Below are 18,634 nucleotides of genomic sequence, written 5' to 3'. Positions count from 1 at the left end.
GAAAGTGCAGGCTCTATTTATTGAACCGAAGATGCTTTCCATTTCATAATTTTACCTGCCCATAAACTGGAATGGCGAAAGCCTCTTTTTCTCCACACAATAGTCCAAATTACAGTTGCTTTCTCCCTTTTTCTGAAACAAATGTGTAACCCTTTTGCATGTGCAAGTTAGATAGGGAGAGGGCCTATAGTTTTAACTGTCTGCATCAGTTATAGACACAGAATAACAAGCTTAGATGTTGCTTTGTTTCGTGACTGATATTTCTCAAGTGGTTGCAATTCGTGTGGAACAAATGGTGCACGTTGATCGTTTTTGTTTTTTGTACATTACAGTTGCAACAGTTGCAATAAAATTGTTCCTATGGAGGCGAGTGTAAAACTGTCCATGGGGGTGGGTGGTGGGGGGATGGCAGATGAGAAAGGAGGAGGGTTTGGGGGGAGGGGGACTCTACTCCTCAGTTGTGTCTTTCTTGCTTGTCTCCTGACCCTCGAAAATGGGGTACTTGCTCTCGATCTCTGCCCATGTTGTCGCTCCATTGGCGAGGTCACGGATTATGTCGGGCAGCACGCTTACCTGTGGCAGAGAGGCATTATTTCATTAAAGGTGTAAAGTCCTTAATAGATATAATACTGACTGCACGCTTATGGCTTAACAGTTATGTAACAAGATAGGAACCAATGTGCCAGACCGCATGCTTTGTTATAGACTTGGACTTTGGAAATCCTGGTTACTAACCGTAAGTACTAACACACTCAGGCCTTATGATGGATATGAGGATGGTATGTACACTATTCAAAATGCATGACTGCTAAATCTTATCCATACTCTAGAGACAGATGGGTGTTTCCCTTACCTCTGCTCTGATCTGCTTCATGCAGTCCCGGTCTCTCAGAGTGGCCGTGTGGGGCGTCTTGTTAACCGTGTCGAAGTCGATGGTGATGCCGAAGGCCACGCCGATTTCATCTGTCCTGGCGTAACGCCTTCCAATGGATCCTGAGGAGTCGTCCACCTTGTAGGACACGCCGTTTTTGGTCAAGGCTTCAGCTAAAGGATGGCGAGGAGGGGAGAGGATTAAAACATACACAGTATTCCCGTAGCTCAATCAATGCTCTTCAGCAGGTATTGTCTCAACACACAGTGTGACTAGTTTTTAGTTATGGCTTTAGCTGCCAGGAGTTGACAATCAGAACATTCTGGAAGTGGGGTTCTTGAAGAATGCCTGGGCCCATCCAATACAATCCACCCACAGCTCATGCACTGTGAGACAGTATTTGATGTGCATGATCACAAAAGGTTCACTCACATAATTCCCGGACGAACGGTGTGAATTCCTGATTTTGGCTGAGTGGAAGGACGGAGCATTTGTAGGGAGCCACTGTGGCAGGGAAACTGAAAAACTGAAACGAGAGAACACAAATCATGACCCTCTCCTTTACAGCCGATAGCATGTGGCAATGGAGGATACTTCCCATGCACTCTAGCATGTTGGGCTTACCGTTCTTTGTTCATCACCTTCTCTGATATGGAATGTGTGCTCGAAAATGGAGTACATGATTCGACCAATGCCAAAGGAAGGCTCAATTACATTGGGAACAACCTCCTCCACTGTAAAAAGACATAATGCACTTTGTTGAAATTGTGCATCCACAAAATGCATTGGTCCCTGTACTTCTCAATTATTAAGGTCTATTAAAGGAACACAACACTGTTTTATGAAATTGGGTTATTCACTGTCTCCCCTAGAGCAGAAGCATGCATGGTCTTAGTCCGGCAGTGCTACCGCTAGCTTAGCTTAGCATAGTGAATAGAATCTCTCGTCGCTGGATAGCATGTCGTGAGTCAAAGTAAAAAAAAAAAAAACCTGATTACTTCTTGTGGCCTTTGCATTCACGAGTAAAAATGGCGATGCAGATTAAGACGAGGCAATTTCCTTGGGAGGTATTGACTTGGGACCATATTGGGGTGAAGCACTGCTACTTAGGTGCAGAGATTGTCCGTGCCGAGTGAGACAAGGTACTCATGTGTTGCATGATATCTCTGCACCCAAGTAGCAGTGCTTCGCCCCAGTATAGTCCCAAGTAGCAGTGCTTCACCCCAGTATAGTCCCAAGTCAATACCTGCCTCATCTAGACTCCATTTGTACTCGTTGTACATGAATACACAGGTCACAAGTAGTAATTAGGGATTTTTTGTTGGCTCACTTTTACTCACAACATGCTATCCGGCGAAGAAAGATTCCATTCACTATGCTTAGCTAAGCTAGAGGTGGCGCAGCCGGACTAAAACAATGCATGCATGGAGACAATTATGCTTTTGCCCACATATCTAACTTTAGGTGAGACGGGGAATAACCCAATTTCATAAAACAGTAGCATGTAGCATCCTTTAAATTATAGTATATTCAGTGCATTTCCTTACCATGAAGGGTCTTCTGGAACCTCTTGATGTTCACCATGTCCTTGGTGATTTTGAAAGTTTTCCCCTCTGTCTCAATGGTGAATTCACTAAAATAAGGCAATACATACTTTTCTGTTACACCAAGTACCACGATCAAAAGTTATATTTCCATGTAACATGTTCCACCTCTATGTTTCTATAGTAGGCATGGAAGTAGACATTCCACATTGCCTGTGCTTTACCCCATCCTAACCGAATATAGCCACACCCAGGAACTCACCCACTCTCATTGAGCAGCTTCTCCTGATCTGCGATGTAGCACTCGTCGCAGATAGCCAGGTACTCCATGGCTAACTTGGCTTCCTTCTTGTAGGCCTTGCCTATGGCTGCCTTATTTGGCTCAAACTGGACGACATTTACAACTTTGTGCAAAGTGGTTAAGGCAAACAACTGGTGTGGGAGACCAATGACCACATGCAAATTAAAATGTCACACACCCTATCAAAAGGACTAGAGTTTTGCATCAGATCTCTTGCGTGTCTATTGATATGTGAATTTAGTGAACTACACCTGCAGAAGTACTGAGGCTGACTGATGCTCATAACAATCCCTGGGGGTAAAAGGATATGGGTTCCTTTAGTGGTTTCTCAGCTGCCAGCGAGACCTTGGTGGCTCTGGCATGACACATCAGATCAAAGCAGGAGCGGTCAGCACAGCCCACAATCTCAATCCAGCCCTGAGGAAACGTGCACAAGTCAAATCTCAGGTGATTAAGTAGTAGTAGAATTTTATTTGTCCTCAACTGGGACAATTTGTTTTGCAGCAATAATATACACGTACAGAGTCTCACAACATGCAGTTAACTTAATTCAAGATAAGTCTTAAATAAAGATGAGATTATCACATTAGAGCAGGGGTCTCAAACACCCGGCCCACGGGCCAAACCGCCTGGCCCGTCCTGCCTAATTCGACCCTTTGACGTATGACAAAATAATAATGTAATCCGCCCTTGAGGCTATTAATTGCGACAAACAACGATACTGCTTAAAATAGACAATAGATCCAGGTACGGTGACAAATCTCATTTGTAGGCCTACTCTGCTCCACTATGTGCAAGACATCCAGAGCTTGATTCAAACCCAAAATCGCTGCGCAAAGTTTTCAGGAAATACTTGTGTTACACGAGAAACACAAAGATGCATATGTAATGACGCCGGAAGGCGATGCAGGCCATAGTGTGTCAGAAATTGAAGCAGAAATTAAGCAGAAATAGGCCTACACCAAATGTTGAAAAACGTTCACGTGTGATGAAGTCTTAGGTAAGCTATGTTATTCACCTATTCTAATTCTGAAGAAGAATATCCTTTTGGAGATTATGATCAATCGTCTATGACCGTGATAGTCACGGTGCGTCTGTGAATGGAGGTGCGTGTATACAACGGTGTCCACTCTTCACTAATCGTGATGATGGTGTCCGTAATGGATGTGGTACAGACAGCAGGGCTAGTAGAAATAGGGCTCTAAAGAACTACAAAGTCACCCGCAATATGATGCAAACTTCTGGGTACTGCAGATTACCCGCGATAGGAACGGTTTGACCAGAATACTTTATTATAGGCCTATATTGTAGTAATCTATTACTAAACTACAACATCTTAGGTGTTGGTATACATCTTAGGTGTTTTCCTGTTAATTTGTTATGTGGGTAATATGAAAAAAGGAAAGTAAACCTGCTTAAATATGTTCATCCAGTATTTACTGAAAGGTGCATAATTTGAGGTGCTTGCCATCCAGTGACAAATTAGATGGGTAAATTTACCCCCTTCATAAACTTTTGTTTTACTCAAAGATTTTTACATTTACAGTAGGACTTTATCTCTGACCACTTTCAAGCCATGGCCTTTTGAAATTTTGATATAAAAATGCAATGGTGTTGGCAATGGCTTTCTTAACCCTGATGCCTGTTTGCCAGGTTTAAAAAAGTTATGAGAGGAAATATTTTTATTTGGTGTGAAACACACACACACACACATCTGTTTTTATGTTTTTCATTTATTTTATAATTTGTATTAATATTTATTTTATCATTATTTTATTTATAAGCTAAGGTTGCTAGCACAGGTGTCTAAAACTAGATAAAAACACTTGCACTTTCTGTTTGCAGTTTTAGGTGGTATTTGAAAAAGAACATTGCATTTTCAGAAATAGCCGGCCCTCCAATCAGATGACGTTGGCAGAATTGGCCCCCAGCTCATTTGAGTTTGAGACCCCTGCATTAGAGATAACTGAAGACTCTGATCCCATCCTAGCAACATCCTAGATACAGTCCCCTAGCAACATCGTGGATCATAATCTTAAGTTGGTGAAATTCCAACAGGTGATGGGGTTTCCCAGATCCCACCACAATTTTCTTTAATTATGTATTCAGCTTACACTCCAAAGCGACTTTCAGATACAGATTGCAGGGGCCACTCTCCCAGGAGCAACTTGGGGTTAGGCTTCTTGCTCAAGAGTTGCAACAGTGGCAGCCAGGAATCAAACCCATGACTTTTGTGGCTACTGCATACTAGTCAGATTCCTTAGCTACTACACTAGCACCTCCCTAGCTACTACATTAGCACCTCCCTAGCTACTACACTAGCACCTCCCTAGCCACTACACTAGCACCTCCCTAGCCACTACACTAGCACCAGCCGGCATCTATTGCACACATATAACTTGTACAAAAACAAAATGACTTGCCCAAACAGCAACAACAAAACAAAGATTATCCTCCATTCCATTCAGAAAACACAACTACATGAAATGTATTGTAGCAAATAATGCACTGAGAGTTGTTCAGATGACAAATAAATGCATACATCAAATGTTACGCATTGTAAATTACGCCTGAAATGTGCTGACGCATGCTAAAGAAACTAAGGGCATCAACAATTTGGATGTTAACAAATGTTGGAGACCTGCCCCTCACATATGCAACTGAATTCTCCCGTGATTTCATGTCTACTCACTGACATAAGCAGAGCACTCTAGTACCCTTGTCAGGGGAGCTCTGCTACACATTAACGGGCGTGAGTGAGTGTGACTTACGTAAGAGGTTTTGGTCTCGGCGTCCCAGCAGTCACAGGCGTAGTGGGCCATCTCGTTGTCCATGTGTTGACGGAAGCGCAGCTTATTCTTGGCCACACCCACTTTGGTCAGGTAGAGGTAGATCCTCCCAATGAAGTAGCCCAGGACGGAGTTGTTGATCACTCCCTATAATGGAGCAGGGAGAGCGAGAGAGAGAGCGAGAGCAGAGAGAGATTTACACACTGCTTGGGGGATGGAACCATCTGCCTGAAAAAGTAAAATTATTTCATTATCTGGCAAGTAAAAACCCTTGAAATTATATCAAAATCACTGAATTCACACACTACGTCCAATCACTATGGTCTCAAACAATTTGTCCGTGCATATCTTCACCTCAACCATCACATAACTAACTACCCCTTTACCCATCACATTACCCCTCTCCACTCACCTGCTCCACAGCGTCCCCCAGCCTCATCACAGTGGCGGACTGTCCACTGGTCTGTGCCTTGGACGAGTACAACAGGATATCCAGGTCCGCCACGCTGGAGAACTTGGGGTGGACCTTTTCATTTGGGTCGACAAAGTGCTCAATCTCGGCCATGGTAAACTCTCTGTGAGACAGCAGAAGAGTACTGTGAAGATACCTGACCCCACTCACTTACAATCTGATCACTTATGTATCTTCTCAGTTCTAACATACAAAGGGTGTCACACAGTTGGCTTGTTACACGTTGGCTATGTGATGTTCTGCTAAACAGATGATGTAGTTCTGTCACTGACTGCATCGGGTCCAAAAAGGAAGTGAACAGTAGACTTTGTCCGATTTTACACACACCTGACTCGGATAAGGCCAGAGCGGGGGGAGATCTCATTCCTGAAGGAGTTCCCGATCTGAGCAGCGGCGAACGGTAACTTGCCCTGGTTAAACTCTAGCAGTCGCTTGAAGTTGAGGAAGATTCCCTGAGCTGTTTCCGGCCTCAAGTAGCTGTGAAATAAAATTATCCATGTTAAATCACAAAACCCGTACACTTCACAACTCACAACCCTTCACTTCACAACTCCTTCAGAGGTCTACTCTTTAAATCAGTTTGCTTCCCTATTAGAAAATGTAAAGGGTCTCCCAAGTACATTTGCAAGACCATCTGGATCCATTTGACCAGCATCTCAGAAACATGAAGCACCTTAGTTCAGGAGCTTTGATCGACCTGAGCTTAAGAGGACACTGGTATTTAAAGTAAACTTGTAGACTGCGGTGTGTTTGCTAATATACAAAAATGATTTTGAATAGGAACTGGTCATCTTCATTATATTTATGTGCTCCATCTCACCCAGTCATGTTCCCTCCAGGGCCAATAGAGGTCTGAAACATCAGATTGAAGGAGATTGGAGCTGTGAGGTCATTTCCTGTGACTGGTGACTTCACGTTGTACTTCACAAACAGATCTGTCAACTCCTGCTGAGTGTAGTTGTCCATCTAAATAACACAAATACCCACAACAGTTGTCTTATTTAAAACATATGTTTATGAGTGTTTCTAAAAGAATCATACGAAATCCACACAGGGCTCTCATTTTCAGTTGGTTCTTTCTGAAAGAACATGCATATAGAAACACATTCAACCAAGATCTTCATGTTCTGGTAGGGGATAGGGGAGATATGGGAATGACCCAGATAATAAGTAAGCTCATAAAGTCATAGAACATCCAGACCTGTGTGATGACATCCTCCATTTCAGCTTTCTTCTCTGTAGTACATTTCTTGTCTGACATCAGCTTCTGGAGATGGGCTAAGGTTAGAGAAACAGAAGCACATTACCTCCTTGATTCCCACTCTTCTCATCCCGTTCTGTGCACACAGATATCCAGACTCATAATAAAACCGTAAAGCAATATGAAGAAACGTTCATGTGGGTTCAAATAAATGGTCCTTTAAAACAAAGCCAGGAGTTCACGTGTCTAAAATGTTCTTGAAATGCCTGTTTTCCCCAGCTATCTCCAAGTCACCTTAAGTCCAATGCAGATCATCCTTCCACAAATTACACCACATTTTCTGAAGCATTACTTCAAATATTTGTCCCAGAAGACAAATAAATTTCAGGCACTAAAAGGGGAACTGGTAGGCCTACATTCTTTGTCTAATGGCCAAGGCAAATCAGACACTTTGCACTTCTTTTTCTGACGTCCGACCCCCTCGCCCGCCAGGCCCCCCTCTTCCTCCCGTTTCCCCCTCCAAAAGAAATGTGGTCATCTTTATTTTGCCACTTGATTCTGGCTTGGAGCCAGAAGTTACCCAAAATTCCCCCCAGAAGGGAGGGAGGGGTTGGGTGGGTCCCAGAAAAGCCCTCTGTGATTCCTGTAGATCCAACGATTTCCCATTCCCCTCGGGCGTCGCACCGATACCCACAGATCAGAACAGAGGCCTAGCAAGCACACTACCTTAGAGGCCTAGCAAGCACACTACCCCCAGAGGCCTAGCAAGCACACTACCTCAGAGGCCTGTAGTGAAAAACATATGCTAAGGAGAAGAAGAGGGGGCAGATTAAGAGAAGAGAGTGGAAAAGAAAGGATTAATGATAGAGTACAGTAGAAAAGGAGAAAAGGAAACTGGGAGAGGTAGAACAGACAGAAGCAAATAGCAGAAGACAGGAGGTGAAAAAAAAAAAGAGAAGAAAAGAGAAGAGAAAAGAAGAGTAAGGAATGAGAAGAGTAAAAGAGGTTTGGACTGTGATTACCTTTCAGAAGATGGTCAGCACGAAAGCACTCGCCATTCTTGACATCCTTCACCATATAGTCAGCAAACTTGTCCACATGTCCAGATGTCCTGTTAAAGGAACAGCTCACACTTCAGGAGTGTTTTTGTTTCAGATGGAAAACCCCAGCACCACAAAAACCAAAAGGACTGTACAGGAAGGTTTTGCAAATGTCTTTGCAACCGGGCTATTGAAGCTACCTGGTAATGTAACCCCCATGCTTAAAATCGCAGAGATTTGTGTTTGCCTGCAACCATCTAAACCCAAGGACCAGCACTGCACAGCTGCCTTTGGGTAACCACCAGGCACTGGGTCATCACCCACACTCAGCCCTCAACTACTTCATACCAACACCCTGGCAGATTTCTGCTATGTTAATACCTTACTGAAAGAAAAATGAAGCTCTAACATTGTAAGTGGAAGTACTGATGGAGCATAGGCGTCTAGGAAGAGTGATGTATAGTGTACTTGTCTAGAGGAAAGAGGTGTGGTGTGTGTGTATTTTGTAGATGGAGGGACAGAAAAATGGGAGACCCTCTGAAAAAAAAGTGTCTTCCTAAGTTTCCAAAGGCATTATAAAAAGAGTGCCATGGAGTTTTCTTCTGTTTTTGATGAGTGAGTGACCTACTTCAGGACAGGCTCAGGGGTGAGCATGGTGCAGTCGATCTCCAGGATCTGCTCCTCTTGGATGAAGTGCTGCCTCCAGGCCTGCAGAATGTTGTTCTTTAGAGCACAGCCGACAGGCCCAAAGTCATACAGTCCACTCACACCTGAGCGTGCACACACAAATGATTCATTTTAATACAAGGACTATCACTATTCACTATACTTCCTAACTTCAAATAAATGGCCTTCAGTTTAGGTCAAAAAATGGAAATAAATGGGTGAGTTTTTCAGTGAAAAAGGGCATTGGAGTCTTACATGCAAAATTGTTTATGTTCACACAGTCAATCTTGACTCAACTGAAGTTCTAATTTTGCCTGAAGCACAGACTGTGTGGAGCATCAATGATTTTCCACTAAGACTACTGACAAGTCTCACATTCCAGAAAAAACATGTTCAAGACACAGAACATACTGGGACTTTAAAACGTGAAATGTGCAATCTAGTCACTCAAACAGCAAGTTGCTTATCCTTAATACTGCTTAGTCACAAGACATTACTGGTGGATGATATCACTTACCCCCATAGATGGAGAAAGCCTGATCATAAAAGAAACGCCTCTTCAGAGTATCTTCCATTTTTGTTCTGTCCACAATATCATCTTTGGGCTGAAGGGAAAGTTCCTGCAATGTACAGAACCACAAATATGACCTACATTCATTTACACAAATCAGGAAGTTAGTCAGACAGTGGGTCCACAGGTAATCATGACACCATTTACCATATACACGTTGATATATGGCTCTATATACATCCGCCAGAGTGAAGCTTCAATGAAGAGTGTGGATGCAGTCAGAGTGAAACTGAAAGTGGCCAAAGCCCATTTACCCATTTTATGATGATGGGAGAGGCCCTCTCTGCCATCAGTTGTTTGTTTTAGTTGACCGCTCACCTTGGCTTCAAGGGTTCTTTTCCGCGCCTTCAATTCCGCCACTGCTTTGGCTACATCCACATCAGGCGCACCGTCGGTTTTCATTTGACGAACCAACTCGCCCTGAGAGGAAGATTAATAAATATTTTCAAGTGAGGAGTCACAATTCATTTCCCCCAGAGCAGTCCCACTGGCACTATGCTGCTCCAGCTTTCCAGACGAGGACTCAAATGACAGAGTGCGGCGTCTCCACCCTGACAATCAGTTGCTGAGGTTCAGCAGTAGCTCGTTCAAACGTGGCACAAGCCTGATTCAACTCGCAAAGCATGGAGACGAGTAGCTCCCCAGACAGATGTGAGCTTCCTGCTTTGAGTTGTGTTTTTTACCCTGTAGAACAAGGCATGTGTGATCCAAATAATGTTATAACTAGATGACCCACTACCACACTTTGTTACCACACTTTGTTAATGATAATATTAGCGTCTAACGTTGAAGTTACCTCTGCTGTCAGCCGCCTCCAGATTGTTTTTTTCCTTGACTAAGGTTTGCCGTTAGCATCATCTAACATTAACTTGTCAGGCCAAATATATCCACATAACATGCTCTTCACAAGACAGCCAAGCTAACGGTTGACATCACGAATTTTCATTTCAGACTACTGCATGTGGCTATGCACCATACATGCTGTTGAATGGCCAACAGCATTCACTTACTGTGCTATCAAAAATGAATGAAGTTATAAATGCGATGGTAGCATTTCCCATACGTACTGACAAGCAAGCGTGATATGCAGAAGCAACGTTAACAGTTAGCTAGCCAGCAAACGTCAAATGGCAAACTTAACGTTAATGTTACCTGTTCCTTCACAGCTTGCCTCAGGGGAGCCAGCACCTCTTCGATATTGCCATCCATCTTTTGTCCTTCAGACAACTGCAACCAAAGACTATTTAGCTTTTTCTTCTTACGCAAGGAGACCGAGAGGGAGAACGGCCTAATGAGAAGGGAAATACAGTGTGGCTTCGGGGTAGCTTTGGCCCAAGGCACGGAGAGGAGGGTGGTGATCTCGGTGCTGGTTTTCAGCAGTGCTGATGCTGCTCTCCGAAGCATGGACTGGCTGCTTTAGCGGCTCCCCGAATGTAAAGCGGATCTGAATGATGAAATCTCTGAAACTACGTAAGTATAGCGTCAGGCACAGATCCGCACTTTCGACAGTCACTAAAATGTTGGTAGGAAAGTTACTGACTACTAGCCTACTCTGCTATACTTCTATCCCTAAATATGACATGAATGGAGATTAGAGAATCTAATATGATATTTAAAAAATGTGTTTCATGTGACACTTATAACTAATATTCATTTAGAAGACGATGCGCTACACACGCATGCACTTTTCCACTGTGACCATGAGATGGGAGTGTTGCACAACCTTATTTATAGTCCATGAACAACATTTTCTCATGAGTGTTCTTTTTAGGCTTTTTTATTTATTTATTTTAAGGACAAATTGTGTTCGAAGTTTGATAGTTGTCGAAGAGATATTTCACTTAGCCTAGGCTATATCTCCAAGAGGTGCTAGGCCTATATCTAGGCACCTCTTCGATATTGCCATCCATCTTTTGTCCTTCAGACAACTGCAACCAAAGACTATTTAGCTTTTTCTTCTACGCAAGGAGACCGAGAGGGTGGCTTCGGGGTAGCTTTGGCCCAAGGCACGGAGAGGAGGGTGGTGATCTCGGTGATATCTACATGATTTAGGCTAGTCCTGCACTACTTTGTATTCATTTTAAAAAGGAACTCTTGAAATAATTTTAGAAAAAAATAAAGGTTAAAGTGTAAAATAATGTTTACCTCTGGAGTGACACCTAGATAGATAGATAGATAGATAGATAGATAAATAGATACTTTATTGATCCCCAGGGGAAATTCAGGAAATTTGCTCCCCAGCTCATAGCGGACTGAAGGGTCGATCTCTGCAATGAAAAGCATAGACGTATTCATTTTATAAAGATTAATGAATTCATTTTAATGTTCATACATGAACATTCATACATTCAACAAGTCACACATGAACTGTGAAAAACTGAGCTCCTAAAGGGACAGGGTGGGAATTATGAGGTGGAAATATATTTTTCTGAGCTCTTATTACTGTAAGAACACTTGGAATAGTTTTGCATTGTTTTCCCCCCGCTCTTTGCAATACGTTTTGCATTCCCTCTCAAAGTCAAAAGTAGGGAATGCAAAACTATTGCGAGGGAACGAAATATTGTGTATGCAAGAGGCAGCCCACTAGTCCCACCCTTCAGTATCTCCACTCATTTTCATTTCACTGTACTAGTCTGGCTCCTCAAAACGCCTCCCTCAGCCACCAGGGTGGAGGACAAACCAGTAACAAGAGGGGATAGCATTAGTTTTGAAATCGAAAATGGTCTAGGGAAATGGTAGGAACATCTGCAAACATAAAAATTGCAGTTGAAAGATGTGAATTTGGAAGTTGTAAATGTATACATGTTTCCTGACTGCCAATGCAGTTTATTATCATTTTGTAAAGGTTAGGTGAAGTAGAAAGTAACATTAAGAATCCTTGATCAACATGATTGATTAGGATCCAGCTGGACCAATGATTTCAAATTATGGTTATAGTATTTACTAAACACTAACCGATTTACAAAACAGAGTAATGCTAGGATTGAAAACATTTACATTTATTCATTTAGTACAGTGGTTTTCAAAGTGGGTGCCGCAAGGGGGTGCCAGGGGGGCCACAGCAAGTTGGAAGGAAAAATAAAAGCAACAAATAAATACATTTGAAAATGTTAAAATATACTTATTACTATTAGGGTTGTTATACAATGCCATTATAATAATGTGTCGCATATCTGAACATTATATTTTCCATGATAATGACTGGGAATAATAGAATAGAGTGATAGCTCTCAAATAGCAGAAATCCCCAAATACAATTTTTTTACACACTGTATGCTCCATCGCAAAGTGTTTGTGGCTAAAATAATTATTAGGATTAGCTTAATGTATTTTTACATTTGCCGTAGTATTCTCGATGGGTTTAATAACACATCACGGGGGTCCTTGGCCAGAACCTAGTGGTATTTGGGGGGCCTTGTCGTGGAAAAGTTTGGGAACCCCTGATTTAGTAGACGCTTTTATCCAAAGTGACTTACAGCAAGAGAAATAGCAAGAGAATAACATTCAAGCTATAGGCTTAGTGCAGAGGCAACAAAGCTAGCGAAGCGGTCATATAGGGATTGTCAAAGTTTTTCTTTTTCCCCCTGTCATCTACTTCCTGAATTTTTGGCCAACCATACCTGGGATACCAAAACACCTGGCCCCATGAAATTTGGTGGGTATGTAGCCCCACTAGACTTTTACGGAAAACTTTGTTTGGTCCCTGGGGGCCACTCCCCCCCCATGCTGGGCCTACTGAAACCCAAAAATGCAGTTTTTCCTAAATAACTACCTGAACCGTGGCACCGAGGATGAAGAATTTTTTTATGGTATGTTGGTCTTAAGGGCCCACATTAACCTAGCCCAAATCACTCTTTTGTGATTTGCACCCCCACGGTAAAAAATGAAAATGCAATATTATTCTGCTTTAGTCGCCCATATCTTCAGTTGAGATGTTCAGAACTGCACCACATTTCATGTGTAGCCTATGATTAACCTGACATCCTCTGGGGGTATGTCAAGTTTCGTAGAATTTCATCCATGGGGGTACCCTGGAAATCCAGAGTTCTCACGAGAGAGCACAATGGAATTGTCTCTGCAAAACACTCTGGCAAAGAGCAATGATGCACGTTACTTTTACCCCAACATTCCGGGAAACCAGCTAAACTGATGAAGACAGCGCTGCAACGTTGGAGGACAGTACACGTTGGTCGTAGTGTTATCCGATTGTGTCGAAGTCTGAAATAATTCAGAGTAAACATGGTCTAGTGTTATCCAATTGCGTGCAGTGAGATTTTTAAATGCATGCTTGTTGCCGCCCATCGAGTTGGGCCATTACATTGTTCTTTGCCAGACCCTTAATCTTTCTAGATTATCAGGGTCTGGATTTTCCAGGCTACCATGGGGGGGTATAAAACAAATGAATTTATGTGTACATTTAGTGACTGTACACTCATCGGCCTGTAGATGGTGGTGTTGAGCGAAGGGTTGCTGGCAGACACACACGCATGTACGCACACACACACATACACACACACACACAAGTACACACACTAACATTCTGATTTCCAGTATTGGTGTTACGTAGTTTGTCCACCAGATGGCGCAGCAAGACAGAGCCGTATTATGGCTCAGTCACTGAGACACCATCCTGAGATACAGAATCCCATCATCCCCAACTTTCTGTCTCCTTGGTGACATCTCCGAAATCCACATCCCGCAAAAATTCAGGAATCCATTGCTCATCTCTCTAGCTGTCGCTAAGAAAGTAGTCCTCCAAAACTGGAAATCAAAGAAATCTTGCCACATCAATCACTGGACAAATTTAATCTCAGAATACATTTCAATGGAAAAAACACAATGCACACAGAAAGAAGCAAATATCAGCCTTTGAAGACACCTGGTCCCCATCTCTAACGTTTCTAAATTCAACAAAAACATAACTGCAAGCCGTGTACATTACCAACCTCCTCCGTTCTGTATATATATATATATATATATATATATATATATATATATATATATATATATATATATATTGTTTTTTTGCCGATGCAGCTATCACTTTACACACATAGGTACACAATATCCACACTATCCACACAGATATGTGTTGGAGGAGGTTGGTAGTAATTGGGTCTAGTGGGCATGACATATGTCAATTGTGAGTACCCAGACTCTTCACAAAGTGAAATGAAGTAATAAGTCTGGTGAAGCTCTATCCCTCCAGGGCCCTTCGGGGGCTCCTTAGTGAAGATGTCTGATCGTTTCATTGTATTCTTCATTACCACCACAAGATGGCAGTACAGACAAAGAGTTTAATTCCATCTCCAACACACATATTTCATATACAAAGTTGCAGAGCAATGAAAGAAAAAAAATACATTCAAAATTATCTAGATGTACACTAACACGCCAGCAAAGAATGCATAAGATCTGTCTTTTCTATGTAAGTGAACACCAATCTAAACTAAAATGACTGACAAGCCCTTGGCTTTCTGTCGCCGAGGCTGGCATTTTAATATGCTGCATGTCTTTCAACCTAAACCACAGAGAAATCCATTAGACTGATTGTCGTCACTGGATCAATTACAAAATGGTTCTCAGGAAGTCTGTATAATCATATTGGAGTTACAGCATTTTTTGGGGTGGGGGTGTTTTTTATCAATGCTTTGTGTTTTAGGAACTCCCTTGTTGTGTGAGGAAGAGAGGGAGAGGAAGCTCACAATCCCTGACAGAAAAGACATCAAAGCGGATATGCATGCACAGGCAGCAGAAGTCCCTCTTCTCAGTGTTGGCTGTCCACAACAGAGCTGCGACCCTCAGGCCACACTCTAAAATTATGATGTGATTATGTTGATCAAACAGCCAGCACATTCGTCTGAGGCTTAGACTTGACAGTGATTTATATGCTGCGAGGAAAAATGCCTGACAGTGATATCCACAGCATACCACAAACATGTGGCTATAAGAACTGAGGGGGAGGCCCATTTGGAAGTGTTATGTAACCCCACCCCCCACCCCCCTCCATGAGCAGGTCACGTTTTTCTATGTTTATTTTTCATTTGAGTATGCACCGTGTCAATGTGAGCCTTATTTTTAGGGGACGAGAGGATTGGAAAGGCACCCATAAGACTTCAGCATGTGAAGTTTCTAAAAATGATTAGCTGACACTGCTCATGAAGACTACCATTATGCTCTCTACCATTAAACTGGCTCCTAACTATTGTTAAATGTCAGTGGTTTAAAGGTGTTTATTTTTCTTCATACCAGCTTAAAACACATAACATTTGTTATCCATTTTAATGGTGGCTGTATTAACTCATCCATTGTTTACCATGTTTCCATGCATCCAATATTTCTGCTTTACATGATGTTGTCATGTTGCATGCATTATTTATACAACTTACTGATGGCTAAGGTCTTTGTGTGGATTGTGGAAAGCATGATGAGAAAAAAAACAAATAAACATTTGAACTCCTCTTTCACAGAACTTTTGGTTGCATTTTTTAAACAAAAAATCATAAAAACGTGTTTTGTTTGTATTGTATCAAGTTCACCAATATTTTTCAGCTTTAATTGCAAGTCAGTGTTGTGGTAATGACCTCCAAATTAAATGATGTTCAAGTCTATATATTTCAGGTTAAAGGTTACTGACTAATAAGAAAAACTGGAGCAAAGAGACTGTATTTTTATAGCATACATAAGCATGGTATGCTGAAATTTCTCCACCGGGAAATACACAGAATTCTGAACATTTAAAGAAAATCTCATATTAAAGCTAATATAAAAGCAGGCTTACGCAAGATTCCCCAGTTCACATTCAATCCTGAACATAAAAGGGCTGATGGTTACTAATGTGACAGCCAGAGAAATCCAATAAAGCACAATTCCTGTGAGTAAGAAAACAGCATTTTCCCCTCTCCTCTGTATAGCTGCTCAATAACAACAGATGAGAAACCACCCGCTGTGTATTTTCCCTCTGCTCTTTTCTGAAATTAAAAAGCCAAGAAAGAACAAAGTTTATCTCTAATTTATCCTTATAGATTAAAAAATCAATTAGAAGCGATATATTCAAGTCACATATATCCAAGATATTTAGGAGAATGCAAGAAATTGACTCACTTTGTCTTGCTATAGACTAATGTAGTTTGAATAGCCTACTGTAGTTTGGGTAGCCTACTTTTGTGTTAGTTCTTTGCCTGCGCTGCGGTCTAAATTATAGCTAGGCTACCCTAGTCCTCTTGGATCAGGTGGAGACACAGCAATCTGAAACGGTCTCTCAAGTGGGGAAACAACATTGTGAATTGGTCTGGAAACCCAATAGCGTTTCTCCTCCGCCTCAACCCAACTCATCAGGTTAACTCTGAGCAGTACAGCAGTGACCCACATTAACACAAGGCCCTTCAGTAACCTTGCAACCCTGGATGCCGGCTTGATCGTCAAAAGTAATAAGTTGGTTAGGCTAAGATGAAGGTGATAAATTGCACATAGACTTGATCTTCAAGCCAAACTAAAATACAATTGTCAATCATTGATCATTTGTAAGCCCTACTAGCAAATTTTGTCTGAAAATGTACCCTTTGCCTCAGCAAGATCATATTTTTAGCTATCTTCAACATATCACGTCACAAAAATACTAATTGTTTATGAAAAACATGATTTTTGTCATTCAGGAAATTGCAGCTATTTAGGCTGCCTATCTGTCCTTTATAATTAGGCCTACAGAACTGTAATTCAAATCAGTGTAGAAATAAGCTAATTTAGCCTAAGAAATTATGAATTATAATACATTAAAGTGTCAGACCCACAACATAGGCTTACACTATTTTTGGCTCTAGACATTTTCATCAATGTCCCATATGGATCCGCTCTGATTTTAAACTAAAAGCCAGAAACACCACTTCAGTTACGTTGAGGGCGGCTTGCTGCCTACAGTAACTGTATTGACTTCCATACCAAGCCTTACAAAAACATCGTATCAGCTACCACATTTGCATCCGTTTTCTTACATGGACAGTAAGCGGTAGCTGTACACAGCCCAGCAGCAGTCCATTTCGCTTAGGGTAGGCGGCTGCTCTAGTTGTCGAGTTCCAGCCTATGCCGTGCAGCTATTGAGGTGGGCTACCCTACTTTGGAGTGGAGAAGAAATATTGGACGCGTGCATCTCTGTTGGGAAAACAGGCTACAGCGACAACACGATATTCGACTATACAAATCGAAAAGAAATATTACATTATTGAGTACGCCTTGACCTAGCATTGATGCATCGGCCGAGAGGCGGAGGCTATTCTGCACCCACAAGAGACCGCGTCTGATGCAGGATTGAGTCTTTGTTTTTTTTACCTTAGTTAGCGTGTTTTACATATAAGACATTTTAAACTTCGTGGAAATGACGTTAAGTCCAGTCAGCCTTCGCGCATGATAGGCTACATACGGGTTTCTTTATTTTTGCATCAATGTGAAGTGGATTTTAATGCGGACAGATACCTATCGCTATATGGTTGTGTTTCGTATTCGGAGTCTTGGCTAGCTCGCTAGCAAGCAAGCATACGTATATTAAAGTGTATACAGGAGAGGAATAACATCCCGTTTCCATGGACAACACGTCCATCATAACCCAGGTTGCAAATCCAAAGGAGGAGGAAATAATTTCTTCAAGTCAAGAGAAAGGTAAGATTATTCTGCATGATTGACTGAGCTTAGCTCCAATAACTGATGGTACGAATACAGCCTGCTCCATGGTAGGCTATGAAATACCTCGCAGTATTTTACATCCCTACAAAACTATTATTTTATTCTAATCCTATTTTGTAATATTTTGTTCAAGCAAGGGCTCCGAATTAAGCTCGTGAAAGGGTAACGGTATTAATATTGATTAAAAGTATTTTTCCGCGATTCGAATACCTTAAATATCTTAGTTAGATCCATGATAAATCTTTGTGGATTTTATGAGATTAAACGATATTCCTAATTCATCAACCAGTGACCTAACTGGACTGGACAATGTGCATACTGTTTAAGGCACTGATCTCAGCGGTACAGTTAGCAAGGTGTGTTGGACTCTTGAGCTGTCAGTCCTTCACAGCACACGCTGCATGTAAACAAAGAAGTATTCTTTTTAAACTGGTTACTATAGGTTTTTAGACATACCGCATGGGAACATAACGTTAAACTAACAATATTTACTAGACTGTTAT

General features: G+C 41.8%; 2 protein-coding genes and 1 non-coding gene across 5 annotated transcripts in view; 1 reads left to right on the top strand and 2 right to left on the bottom strand.

Moving 5' to 3' along the window:
• On the bottom strand, nucleotides 1–11,409 carry gars1 (glycyl-tRNA synthetase 1). Of its 2 annotated transcripts, XM_048265806.1 has the most exons (18): nucleotides 11,345–11,409; nucleotides 10,608–10,643; nucleotides 9,774–9,875; nucleotides 9,402–9,504; nucleotides 8,847–8,988; nucleotides 8,201–8,289; nucleotides 7,179–7,255; nucleotides 6,798–6,943; nucleotides 6,305–6,454; nucleotides 5,918–6,080; nucleotides 5,488–5,652; nucleotides 3,026–3,133; nucleotides 2,678–2,823; nucleotides 2,419–2,504; nucleotides 1,496–1,605; nucleotides 1,304–1,397; nucleotides 854–1,044; nucleotides 1–573 (listed from the first exon to the last, which is right to left on the bottom strand). In XM_048265806.1, the coding sequence occupies exons 1-18, from the start codon at nucleotides 11,363–11,365 to the stop codon at nucleotides 448–450; spliced, it is 2,055 nt and encodes a 684-aa protein (XP_048121763.1). In that variant the 5' UTR covers nucleotides 11,366–11,409; the 3' UTR covers nucleotides 1–447. The 2 variants fall into 2 exon arrangements, with proteins under 2 accessions (XP_048121763.1, XP_048121762.1); XM_048265805.1 differs by lacking the exon at nucleotides 11,345–11,409 and having other exon boundaries at nucleotides 10,608–10,882.
• On the bottom strand, nucleotides 8,387–8,525 carry LOC125310053. Its single transcript, XR_007196233.1, has one exon. It is a non-coding gene; the product is annotated as a small nucleolar RNA SNORA84 (small nucleolar RNA).
• Nucleotides 11,410–17,452: 6,043 nt separating the features above from the next.
• ctdspla (CTD (carboxy-terminal domain, RNA polymerase II, polypeptide A) small phosphatase-like a) overlaps nucleotides 17,453–18,634 on the top strand; it is a 42,289-nt gene continuing 41,107 nt past the window's right edge. Inside the window, exon 1 of one of the 2 annotated variants that reach the window (XM_048265804.1) lies at nucleotides 17,453–18,107. In XM_048265804.1, coding sequence (XP_048121761.1) covers nucleotides 18,032–18,107 — 76 coding nt within the window. In that variant the 5' untranslated portion in view covers nucleotides 17,453–18,031. The remainder of the gene's footprint in view (nucleotides 18,108–18,634) is intronic. The other variant, XM_048265803.1, reaches the window with a different exon arrangement.

This window comes from Alosa alosa, chromosome 16 (genome assembly GCF_017589495.1).
Source record: "Alosa alosa isolate M-15738 ecotype Scorff River chromosome 16, AALO_Geno_1.1, whole genome shotgun sequence".
NCBI classification, from domain to species: Eukaryota; Metazoa; Chordata; class Actinopteri; order Clupeiformes; family Clupeidae; genus Alosa; species Alosa alosa.
This window is presented reverse-complemented; position numbering and strand designations above follow the sequence as displayed.

Bases quoted from the DNA above. Each gene is read 5' to 3' on its own strand.
- gars1 (XM_048265805.1), bottom strand. From the start codon at position 10,859: ATGCTTCGGAGAGCAGCATCAGCACTGCTGAAAACCAGCACCGAGATC. The intron at 9,876-10,607 runs GTAACATTAACG...TCTTCCTCTCAG, and splicing joins GGCAAGCTGTGAAGGAACAG to GGCGAGTTGGTTCGTCAAAT. The intron at 574-853 runs GTAAGGGAAACA...TCTCTGCCACAG, and splicing joins TGAAGCAGATCAGAGCAGAG to GTAAGCGTGCTGCCCGACAT.